This window comes from Salvelinus namaycush, chromosome 36 (assembly GCF_016432855.1).
Source record: "Salvelinus namaycush isolate Seneca chromosome 36, SaNama_1.0, whole genome shotgun sequence".
Classification (NCBI taxonomy): Eukaryota; Metazoa; Chordata; class Actinopteri; order Salmoniformes; family Salmonidae; genus Salvelinus; species Salvelinus namaycush.
The window spans coordinates 4303139-4316063 of NC_052342.1; the positions used below are offsets into that span (position 1 = coordinate 4303139).

Here is a 12925-nt window from a genome sequence, read left to right on the forward strand (position 1 = left end):
CACTAAATCACAATTCCAGTGGGTCAGAAGTTTACATACACTAAGTTGACTGTGCCTTTAAACAGCTAGGAAAATTCCAGAAAATGATGTCATGGCTTTAGAAGCTTCTGATAGGCTAATTGACATCATTTGAGTCCATTGGAGGTGTACCTGTGGATGTATTTCAAGGCCTACCTTCAAACTCAGTGCCTCTTTGCTTGACATCATGGGAAAATCAAAAGAAATCAGCCAAGACCCCAGAAAAAAAATTGTAGACCTCCACAAGTCTGGTTCATCCTTGGGAGCAATTTCCAAACACCTGAAGGTACCACGTTCATCTGTACAAACAATAGTACGCAAGTATAAACACAATGGGACCACGCAGCCGTCATACCGCTCAGGATAGAGACGCGTTCTGTCACCTAGAGATGAACGTACCTTGGTGCGAAGAGCGCAAATCAATCCCAGAACAACAGCAAAGGACCTTGTGAAGATGCTGGAGGAAACAGGTATAAATAATCTATTTCCACAGTAAAACGAGTACTATAATCAACATATCCTGAAAGGCCGCTCAGCAATGAAGAAGCCACTGCTCCAAAACCACCATAAAAAAGCCAGACTACGGTTTGCAACTGCACATGGGGACAAAGATCGTACTTTTTGGAGAAATGTCTTCTGGTCTGATGAAACAAAAATAGAACTGTTTGGCCATAATGACCATCGTTATGTTTGGAGGAAAAAGGGGGATGCTTGCAAGCTGAAGAACACCATCCCAACTGTGAAGCATGGGGGTGGAAGCATCATGTTGTGGGGGTGCTTTGCTGCAGGAGGGACTGGTGCACTTCACAAAATAGATGGCATCATAAGGAGGCAAAATTTTGTGGATATATTGAAGCAACATCTCAAGACATCAGTCAGGAAGTTAAAGCTTGGTCGCAAATGTGGTTTCCAAATGGACAATGACCTCAAGCATACTTTCAAAGTTGTTGCAAAATGGCTTAAGGACAACAAAGTCAAGGCATTGGCGTGGCCATCACAAAGCCCTGACCTCAATCCTATAGAAAATGTGGGCAGAACTGAAAAAGCGTGTGCGAGCCAGGCCTACAAACCTGACTCAGTTACACCAGCTCTGTCAGGAGGAATGGGACAAAATTCACCCAACTTATCATGGGAAGCTTGTGGAAGGCTACCCAAAACGTTTGACCCAAGTTGAACAATTTAAAGGCAATGCTACCAAATACTAATTGACTATGTAAACTTCTGACCCACTGGGAATGTGATGAAAGAAATAAAAGCTGAAATAAATCATTCTCTACTATTATTCTGACATTTCACATTCTTAAAATAAAGTGGTGATCCTAACTGACCTAAGACAGGGAATTTTTACTAGGATTAAATGTCAGGAATTGTGAAAAACTATGTATGTAAACTTCCCACTTCAACTGTATGTAGGCCCTATGTGACAATTTCCACTCCAAATCCTCTCTCCTCTTCCCCCTTTCCTCTGAAAAGAGGCTACGTCAAACCAGTCACACAACCTTGGGTAAGGTCTGCAGAAGGTTTAGGCGCCAAATCGTAAAACCCCGCACCCTCACCATATGACCCCTAACAACCCAGAAGGGGGGCGGCTCGAACCTGTAACCTTTCCCTTACAGCAGGCACACGATACCCATCTGCTGGACCACAGGAAATTCCTTCATTTTTTTTGTTTGCGGCCAGAGGCCATTTCAGGCCAAGGACATGCTGTTATGTAGTGGCCCACACACATGCCCATGCCTAAAGGAAAAATGCATACATAAGTAAACGTATACATACTTACAGACACACACACACTACACTCATTAACCTAGAGCTCACAGTCATTGCCTGAAGATGTACACACAACCACATTTTCACTCATGTACACATACACTCACAACGACGAACAAACACACAGTACAAATACAGTAACCCAGTTATGCGTACTCACACACAATAACTTGACAGAAATACAACCAGTCACACACACACTGACTTGATTTTTCAGAGGACCGCAGTGCAAAAGGCCAGGTGATCTTCTCAAATGGGCCAGATGATAAATGGAATATTCCATCACTTCCACTGAGGCTATTATCTCGAAGCTACGACCCAGCTCCCTTTACACACCCACACACACTAGCCCTACAACAGTACAAGGTCCACTGGGAGGAAAACCCAATAGAGTTCCAAACTCGCATGTAATCAGTCATCACGCTCCACAGTTGATGTTGTGGAAAAGTCAAGGATGCTTTGACGTTATTGATCAGTTTATATCTCACTTTATTTTTAAGGCCCCGGTTTTGTCATTTTAAAACGGACAGGCATGCTGTAAACGTATAAGCGCTTTCTAAATTAAGTATTTATTGCTTTCACAAATAGCTTCAGGTGTTAAAGAGATGGATGTATTGAAAACTTTCAGACTGGGTTTCAAGGCTCATCTTGCATGTGCGAGAAAAAAACTAAAACAGATTTAACATGCATTTCACGGCTTAGTTTTATGCTTTGACAATTCTTATCCAGTAATATTTCAACTGTGACAAGTGTACGTTCTGCAGAAACGAGCCTCTTTCATCTCATATGTCATCACTGATCCTTATCAACTAACAGGAACTAATGGAAGTCCCCTAAAGTAAGGTTAGTCTATGGAGGCCTCGTCTATTTGCTCTGGATGAGAATGACTGCCTCCTGAGAAGAAGCAGGCTTCTAAATGACAACTGTTGAACTCAAAACGGATAACCATAATTAATCTCACTGGGTCTATTTCAGTGGAGGCTCATCAGAGGAAGGGGAGGACAATACTCCTCAGTGAATGTCAGAAAAATATAAATAGTAAATCATTTTTAAAAAAGTATACTTTTTAGATAAAACTATACCAAATATATTCACGTCACCAAAACACAGTTTTGCAATAAAGGTCTACAGTAGCCTCAACAGCACTCAGTAGAGTAACACCATGGTATAGCCGGAGGACAGCTAGTTTCCTTTCTCCTATGGGTACACTGACTTCATAACAAAACCTACGAGACTCATGGTTCTACCCAGCCTTCCATAGACTTACACAGTAATGATGATGACTTTCGGAGGACATCTTCCAACCTACAGTATCAGCTCTTGCAGCATGAACTGACATGTTGTCCACCCAATCATTGGATCAGAGAATGAATCTAGTACTGAAAGCTACAGCTAGCTAGCACTGCAGTGCATAAAATGTGGTGAGTAGTTGACTCAAAAGAGAGAGAAAGACAATAGTTGAAAAATGTTGAACAAATTAATTTCTTTAAAAATGGAGAAGCAAGAGAGAGATAGTTTTATTTATTTTTTTCACTTTTACTTTGCTAGTGAATGCAGCTAGTTTAGCCTACTGAAACACTTGGCTCAAACAGAGAGGGATGCTATGTTAGCTAGCTGGCTATGGCTATCCAACACTGAAACTCTTCCAAGTCAAAGTAAGCGTTTGGTGTTATTAATTTATTGTCACCAGGGCCCGCCAGTGTAACTGCTAAACTGTAGCGGGTTTACTAATGCATTAATTCTAGTAGCTATGTTGACTATGACGTTAGCTAATATGGTGACAACGATGTAGGCTGTGTGCTGCGTTTAGTGGTTTTGATATGAAGGTTGGCCAAGGAAAAGTTTTTTTTGCCTAGTCACAGACAGCTGATGTGTTGTGAACTAAGTCCACAAGCGAAGGGAAAAGGTGAGAGGAGGAGAGCACATAGAAGAGAGAAGGAAACAACAAACAAAATGTTTATACGTGACTGCCATGAAAGTGAACTGTGTTTGTGTGTGATCCGTGGAGTATTCATTCCGCCGATTCTGTTGAAAAACGTTTCTTAAATGGAAGCAAACGGAACGGGGATAAACATACCTGCATTTGTCCAATATAAACTCTCATGTGCAATTGTTGGACTAATGATTACACCCTAGATCAACTAGATGCAGGCAAGAAGAGTGTGCAAGGCGGTATTGAATGTGTCACTGTCTGTCACCTTGATTACTCTGAATTTCTCTCTCAACCTGTGCACCTACATTGTAAAATGTCATTCCTAGGCTAGGTTGTAGCAACCTCATGATGGGCATAGGGAAAATTAGAGTCTCATGCATTAGCTTAAACCTATCGATGTTACATTGAGCTAGGTGAATGGAATATGAATGACAGTCATCCAATATGCTGTAATAGAAATAAGGCCATGCTCATAAAAAATAATCATCCTCCATTATCTTAAAATCTCTTAAGGATCGGCCCCTTTTTTTCAATTTTCGCCTATAATGACATACCCAAATCTAACTGCCTGTAGCTTAGGCCCTGAAGAAAGGAAAAGCATATTATTGGTACCATTTGAAAGGAAACACTTTGAAGTTTGTGGAAATGTGAAAGGGATGTAGGAGAATATAACACACTTTTTTTTTTTTTTTTGTACAATCATCTTTGAAATGCAAGAGAAAGGCCATAATGTATTATTCCAGCCCAGGTGCAATTTAGATTTTGGCCACTAGATGGCATCAGTGTATGTGCACAGTTTTAGACTGATCCAATGAACCATTGCATTTCTGTTCAAAATGTTATCAAGACTGCCCAGATGCGCCTAACTTGTTTATTAACAACTTTTCATGTTCAAAACTGTGCACTCTCCTCAAACAATAGCATGGTATTCTTTCACTGTAATAGCTACTGTAAATTGGACAGTGCCCTGGGAAATGTTCTTGTTACTTACAACCTCATGCTAATCGCATTAGCCTACGTTAGCTCAACCGTCCCGCAGGGGACCCACTAATCCTGGAGAAGTTTTAAACGTCAACAAGCTCCACTGGTCGATTTCTGTGTTGTGGGTTGTCAACCATTATGGATGATTCCCCTGCTTATACCAACCTCCAATATTTCACAGGGGCCTGAACATTTTGGAGAGCTTGTGCACTTGACCACCTTCATACCATGCAGTGGAGAAGAGCACTTGATGTCTTTATTCTGACATGGCTCCGAATGTGTGAAAAGCCATGAAGCTACTGTAGCTTGCCTAATTCCAGACCTCACTTACGGGGACCCCACTTATCTGTGCTCTTAGTTACCCAATAATCATGTTCTTCTTTCATATAAAGCCTTCACTACTTAATCTGACTTGCCACTCATATCAGCATGTGTGTGAAAGTGACTGCCTTGCCACTCATATCAGGATTTCTGTGAAAGTGACTGTTTAGGAGTCGTTATGTTAACCCTGGCATGGGGATTATGGGCTCCTCCCAAGTAGCAAGGCCTTTTGTTCAGCTGGCTGCGTGTTCCTCACTTATCCTATAGGCTCCTGTCCCGGGAGGGCTTGAACCAGACCAACATAATCAGAGATGACAGCGACACAATACTGTAAAAACACCATCCTGACCTGATATTAGATTAACAGCTGTTGAATTTGGAGCAGTGAGGAGGAAGTGGTGGTTGATGGGTAACCTTGACTGAGACCTGTGCCAGTAGCCTGTTCCTAAAGTGTCTTAGGAGTGCTGATCTAGGATCAGTTTTGCCAGTTAGATCATAATGAAGGTGTTTATACGACGAGTGTACAAAACATTAGGAACACCTTCCTAATATTTAGTTGCGCCCTCTTTTGCCCTCAGAACAGCCTCAGTTCTTCAGGGCACGGACTCTACAAGGTGTCGAAAGCATTCCATAATGCTGGCCCATGTTGACTCCAATGCATTCCACAGTTGTGCCAAGTTGGCTGGATGTCCTTTGGGTGGTGGACCATTCTTGATACACACGGGAAACTGTTGAGTGTAAAAAAAAAACCACAGCAGCGTTGCAGTTCTTGACACAAACCAGTGCACCTGGCAACTACTACCATACCCCGTTCAAAAGGAACTTCAATATTTTGTCTTGCCCATTCCCCTCTGAATAGCACACATACACAATCCATGTCTCAATTGTCTCAAGGCTTAAATTCATCTTTCTCCTCCCCTTCATTTACACTGATTGAAGTGGATTTGACAAGTGACCTCAATAAGGAATCATAGCTTTCACCTGGTCAGTGTTCCTAATGTTTTGTACACTCAGTGTACCTGATCTTAGATCAGCACTATACGCTTGATAGCACCATTGCCAATGCTTTAGTTCAGCCATGCTCAGTTGTTTCGAGAATTAAGGTGATTTATAAGAGATTGAGCTGTACTGTGCCTCACACAGGCCAGCCCGTGTGAACAAACACATGGACATATAGCCTACAGTGGCTAGGTAGCCTACTCCCATTTTACATTAGTCAGTCAAAAATAGTTGCTTCGGGCCGCATACCCTCACATACTCTAAAATCAGCAGACCCTGGAGGTGTGAAGTTTAAGGTTACACACAAGCAAAATGACAGTAAAAGGATGCGCTCCATCGTTTGGTCGGTCGTTCCCTATGAAGAAATCGTGCATTCCTGCCATGCCGGCATTCCTTGGCAATGCACAAGAAAAAGAGGTGACTGGCGACTCCCGACGCAGTCAGTTTTCCAGAAGGACTGTGCGTGGCATTCCTCTGAGAAAGCGAAGCGGTAAACATGCGTGAATATTAGGCAACAGTGTGTCTTGGATTAGCACGCTTACCTGTCGTGGCTACAATTGCGGCATCAGACGCACGATTCAACATATCATTTGAGTAGCTGCTTTCCAATCCCAGTACCGCAGAGATGACGAGTCCACGTAGCAATAAAATCACTGCTTGGTATAAGTAACTCATCGTGAGGGGAAGCCACTAATTGTTTGCCGTGTGAAGGGATGATAAATCAAACGATGGCTATGCCAAAATGGAAAGCTTTCTCCAAGGATTCAACCGGGTGCCAAGACTACGTAGAGAATTACGTTTTGGGCAGAAATATTCGAATGTGTCGAGTCACAAGAATGGAACGTCAGACACAACAGTTGTTAGATAAAATGCACCCAACTTTTAAAAAACAGCAGTGTTCAGATAGACCACATCATATGAGTATATAACAGCAAAATAGTCTATAGGATCTGTTGGTGTAACAAATAAATGCTCCACTATTGGCATCTATAATGAATTCTAAGCCTGTCTACAAAAATAATGATCTAGCCTAATCCAAGTGTTCAGAACTTCAAATGAAGATATAGGACCTCAAAACTCCATCCGAAAATGACACCATTGTGTGACATGCCACGAAGTAACGTTAGACGTCAATAGATTCCCCTCATGTGTTCCTTAAGGATCAATATATCCGATTTTATAAAAAACGATGTAAAAGGGAGCTAGCTCTGAGGCAAACCGGTAGTCTACTTTGTTAAAGTCAACTTCAAAAGAAAATAAAAAAAAGTGCAAATGGATAGTATGGAATCTTCTGTCTGAAAAAAAACACACGACCAAATAAATAGGCTATATAGCTTGCTGCCAAGAAAAACAAACTGTGTATCCAACGCGGTTTAAAGTGCAATGTATCCCGATCCTCATGATTGAATTAAGACAAAATAGTCTCTGTACTCCCACATACAGTATGCACACATCGGGCTTGCTTTCAGCATATTGAGCACGCAGTCAGAGGTCCGCCTCCTCATATGTATGTAGCAAATCCACTCTGCAAAAAAAGGAAATCAGCAGCTTCTCTCTATTGCCCTTCAAAGTTCCTCCAGCGCGTCCACAACGTTCACCTACTTTTAACTTCGATTAAAAGTTAATGTCAGGTATTCATGTCTTCGTTTGACAACATCTGTTTGTCTGCTTCCCCTGGCGTCTCAATTGCATACCGGCTGATGCAGACACTAAAACTATGGAGCGGAAGTCGGTATGCAAATCACTTGACATCAGCCACTGCACATTTATTATCTCCCTGATGTGTTGGGGACATTTACGCTGGTTTGATGCATTGTAACAATTTATCTTCTGTTTCTCGGGAGTGGGTCTGTAGCGGATACAATGTGTCTTGTTGTAGTTGAACACAGTGGAAGTAAGTCCACGCCGCAGAAACTGGCATTTGGTTTAAACATTTAGGTTTCCCCAGGGGCCTGTCGCTTTGCTGAACTGCATCCAAAAAGCAGAATTCCTCAAACATTTCGGGGGAGTTTGCACGTCACGTTGACGCGGATGCTCAGATCGGTTGATTGTTTTCCACTTCCCTTTTTGTATTGCTCCCCAGAGTCCCCATGATTTGACAACTAACGAATCATCCAACGTTTCCTCTTTGCTGAGCACTGCCATTGGCCAGATTGTCCCAACATGGCAGAGTGTGATTGGTTGCTCGAGGCACCCCTTTGTCACTTTTGAACATGAGTGTCGGGGGAAAAGTGTCCCAAGCCTTTATTGATAAGGCAAGTGGCATGCATTTGCAGGCTAGGCTATATGCAACAGAATATTTAGATTTAGTCAGATGACAGCATATTTCAAACAGCATATTGGCCACCTCTGCTAACCAGAGCCTCATATGGCTCTGACCCTCACTTTCTGGGTCATTTCCAATACATCTGCATTCTCGGTTGTAAGAACATTGGTGACCAGGCTATTATGGTATCTCAATGTGTCCCCATTTAGGCTATACATTTTAATAGACCAAAAGTATTGACTCGTGCATATGCTTCTATCAATTGAAGTAATGGCAAATGACAGACTAGATGTTCATGTTATAGCCTCAAACACATATAAATATGTGCTTTCTTGGATGCTTCTTTGACATTGAAATGAATACATTTGGTCCACTATTCCAGTAACTGTATCATTACTATCAACTGGACCACGTTTACAAACGTTATATTAATACCTAAGAGTGCCACCTAGTGAGACGGGGAACCTGATAGTGCCGTCTACATGAAATCTTTCAACAACGGCCAGCGGCAGAGTGATGACGGATGGGATGGCAGTCATGGGCTGATGATGGCACATTGCTCCTGCAGAGCATCGTTTCAACAACAAGGGGAGCCAACAGTGGTGGCTCGTTCAGACCAGGGAGAACAAAGGGTGGCTGATAAGAAGTCACTGGCCCCCGGAGGAGCATTGAGCAGGAACGGCTCCGGGAGTCCGGGTAAACAGGTGGCAGTTGTACCAGGCATGACTAAGCCGCAGGGACTAGCATGAGAGGGGAAGAAGGAGGGCAGCAAAAAGAGGCACAGCATAATTTGATACGAGCACACAGAATGGATAGGGGGAAGGAAGCCAAAGCAAAGGCAGAGCAGATGCTAGGGTGGGCCGGGGGTGGGGGGTGGTGGGGTGCAGATTATGTTTAGTTGCTCAGTGCTGCTACCTGTCAATTACTGATTCTGCCTACTGACTCGTCAGGCTCATTGCTCTGGTGAGCTGCCAAAGTACAGTGCGCCACATCCAAATATTTATCCTATCCAAAAAGAAGTGTCATTTAATTATGTTGGACGATGCAGAATGCATGACCACATTTCTACTGCTGTTGCAGAATGGATGTAGGCTGTCAAACAGAGATCTAGGGGCCATATGTTACATGCATATGTTACTTCTTAGCGAAGGGCTATGGAATAACGAGTCTGTTAATGAGTCTGAATACAATACTACAGAGGTAAAGTCAAAATTGATCTAGGTTTCATTACTTTATTTTTATTTAATGAGCATTGAAAAACAAAACTATGCTATGATGCTATGATTGATTGATGTCCCCTGAACTCAGAGACATTGACCGCATTGCGTAGGGTAAAATGTAAGAAAATCCTGAAATTAAACTGTAAATAAAAAAAAGATGTAATCTGGGCACATATATTTGACAATGGGCACAAAAGGGAACAAAATTGGGTCAGGGATCAAATAATAGGGCGAGACGAATACAGATATAGCATGTGAACGCAATAATTACTGAAATCCATAAAAAAAAAGTACAATAATTACATCAAAGAACAATTCAAAACAAAGGTTCTTCAATTATCATTTTCACAATTAAAAACAATTAAAAACAATACTGAGACAAAAACAGTGTTGTGATGGCATATCTTATGCACAAGTCATATCTTATGATAATATCTTGCATATTAAAAATGAACATTAGAATATTAGTTGAAGCCTTATTAACTATGACTTAGATAATGAATTAACTGAGATCATTTTCTTGAGGAACCCGACCACAGAGCAGCTTCTGATCAGCTTCTAACACAGGGTTATTATTGCAAGGAGCGCTTCATGAAAATATAAAAAGTTAAGACCCCACTAAACACTTATCAGCGTTTGCGTAACACATCAATGGTCACACTGTAGATAGCTACATCTACTTCCCACTGGGCACAGACGTCATTTCAATGCCTAGTTTCGATTTACATTTGGTTGAGCTGTCAACTAATGTGAAATCAACAAAAATGTCATTGGATTTAGGTGAAAAAAATGGGTGAAAAAAAATACAAGATTCCCATAGGTTGATGACTTTTGGCTAATCCAATCAGTTTACCACTGTGATTCAATGTCATCACATTGAATTGTTTTGTTAAAATGATGTGGAAACAACATTGACTCAACCAGTTTTTGCCCAGTAGGTTCGCTCTCTCACACTGCAACCCAATACAATACAACCCAATACAATACTGTTCCATGCAATCCAGCTTCCAATAGACTCATCAAGCTGGTCCCAAGCATTGGGGTATATATCATCTTACTTAGGGCATAGCTTAAGGAGGTAAGATTTGCTTAGCTTATCTGAGTGCTATACTTACATACTGTATAATATATCTAATAATATGATACATGGTGATAACTATTTCTGTAGCGTGCATGCAGAGGGACATGCAGCTTTGACACAGTGAAAGGAATATGGTGGGATGGATATACAAGGTTTCAGGGGTCTTTTTTTGCCTTTTCATATTCCATATACGGTGTGGTTGGCATCTCTGACTCTGACAGACGATCACTGGCGTTGGCATGGGAACAGCTTGACAGCACAGGCAATTGTTCACGTCTCCTCCGGTGCGCGCGCACACGTCGCACACACACGCAGGTCCTCAGATGACAGTGGCGAACAGGAAGATCTGAATGAGAGGCATGACCTTCAGAGTTGAAAGGTCGGCGAGGACGGCCTGCGGTAAAGGGAGGTCGTCAAAGAGAACACACGTTCATTACCAACAGCAGACACACTCCCTGACCAACAGCACACTCACACCAACCAACGGATGTAATAAAGTTCCACATAATGTTTTTCCAGAAACTCTTTTTCGTGACTATTTTTTTAAACACTATTGAGCTGCAGATTCCCCTTGTAGGCTTCATATAGGGTTATATGCCATACCCCCAGCCTGGCCTTTTGGGATTACATTTAGGGCCCTATCATGTTTACAGAAAGGGTCTAATATTTCAGGCCCTCGGCACAGGCTCTAAAAATAAGGAGCCATGTTATGATACCTTCTCCAGTGGACCAGGTGGTAAATGAGCAAGCAAATACTGTGGCCCCAGCATCTTAGCATCAGGTCAACCTGACGCCCGTGCGTCACACTCTGGATTAACTCCCTGGGAGGGGGGGAGGCAAGAGATGGCTAGGGGAGGTTTACTATGGCTGTCAGTCAAATGCTCTGGGGAGACGGCATAAAGGCTTTCTTAAGTGGGTACATGGACACGAGGCTGCGACTCACGTCAAAGGCATTTGGAATAATTGCATTAGGAGGGAAAATGTATGGCATGCAATGTGAAGTTCATGGCGCAATGCTCTACCTATGTGTCCGTTGTATGTTTTCGTGTAATCTGTACTTTTCCAGATTGTTTGACATTTAACAACACAGACAAACAGACAGACAGACAGACAGACAGACAGACAGACACACACACACCCTGTGTACACAATAATGACCCCTGCACATTTCGGTGTGAGCGTTTCGGGGGAAGTGGGGGTTAGGAGGGGCAGCAGGGTGTTGGGGGGCTGAGGGCTTGAAATGAGAGTAAGGGGCTATTTCAGTAACCAAGGGCCAGAGTGGAAGCCAGTGTGTGTGTGTGTGTGGGAGAAAGACGCCTGCCTGTGGCCTCAGTGAAAGGCACACTCACTTCAGCTGAGGTCAGTGATGTCACCTCCATCAGGTTCTCAGCCCGGAAGGCAAAGACGGCCGCTGCCAGGACTAGGGGGAGAGAGAAGGGAAAGTGGGGTCAATACCCACGATACAGTTTACAATCAATGCAGCCGTAACACCATAACACACCTCTAAATACTAGTGAACTAGTTAATACTAGAATGCACAGTCAAAGTTGATTGTATTATCAATTATATTTTTTACATTGAGGGGTAGTTTCACGCGAGTGCTGCTATACCTGCTACAATCTCCAGTGAGTCGTAACCCAGGATTCGGTCCCACAGAAGGAGGAGCTGGTCAGTAGAAAGGTACCCAGAAAACGCTCTCACCATCCACTTGAAGGCAATACGCAAGCTGAGGGTATGTTCAACAGTTGAATAGTGTCACATCATTCTTTCATGTAATCATCATTGGAGCCCAAATGTACAACATGCACTTCCCTTTTTATACCTGCATGAAAGATAATCATACATATTCTATTCATACATATTCAACGCCACATCAATTTCCAAAGCCACAAAGTAATGTATTTGCAATGTTTTTCCACTAGATGGAGGTATATGCTTGAACTAATGGCACGCATATTAATAGAGTTGAATGAAGGACGGGTTGGTATGTGCGTGTGCGTGTGCGTGATTTTAGGTGACCAGAAGTCCTCACAAGGATAGTAAAACAAGGAAAATTTGGACAAGTGGGGACATTTTGACAATCTCCACAAGGAAAAAGGCTATTTTAGGCTTAGGGGTTATAATTAGGGTTATGTTTAGGGTTAGGGGTTAAGGAAAACAGGATTTTGAATGGGAATCAATTGTTTGGTCCCCACAAGGATAGTAAAACAAACGTGTGTGTGTGTGTGTGTGTGTGTGTGTGTGTGTGTGTGTGTGTGTGTGTGTGTGTGTGTGTGTGTGTGTGTGCTTGTATTACTATCCTTTTGGGTATTGTAAATATTCAAAAGTCCACTCAA

At 42.5% G+C, this 12925-nt stretch overlaps 1 protein-coding gene across 1 annotated transcript in view; it reads right to left on the reverse strand.

The window, feature by feature from the left end:
* Nucleotides 1-9506: 9506 nt before the first annotated feature.
* tbc1d19 (TBC1 domain family, member 19) overlaps nt 9507-12925 on the reverse strand; it is a 31520-nt gene continuing 28101 nt past the window's right edge. Inside the window, exons 19-21 of the mRNA XM_038976106.1 lie at nt 12200-12315; nt 11939-12009; nt 9507-10983 (exon numbers count right to left, since the gene is read on the reverse strand). Of these exons, the coding sequence (XP_038832034.1) occupies nt 10909-10983; nt 11939-12009; nt 12200-12315 (262 nt within the window). The 3' untranslated portion in view covers nt 9507-10908. The remainder of the gene's footprint in view (nt 10984-11938; nt 12010-12199; nt 12316-12925) is intronic.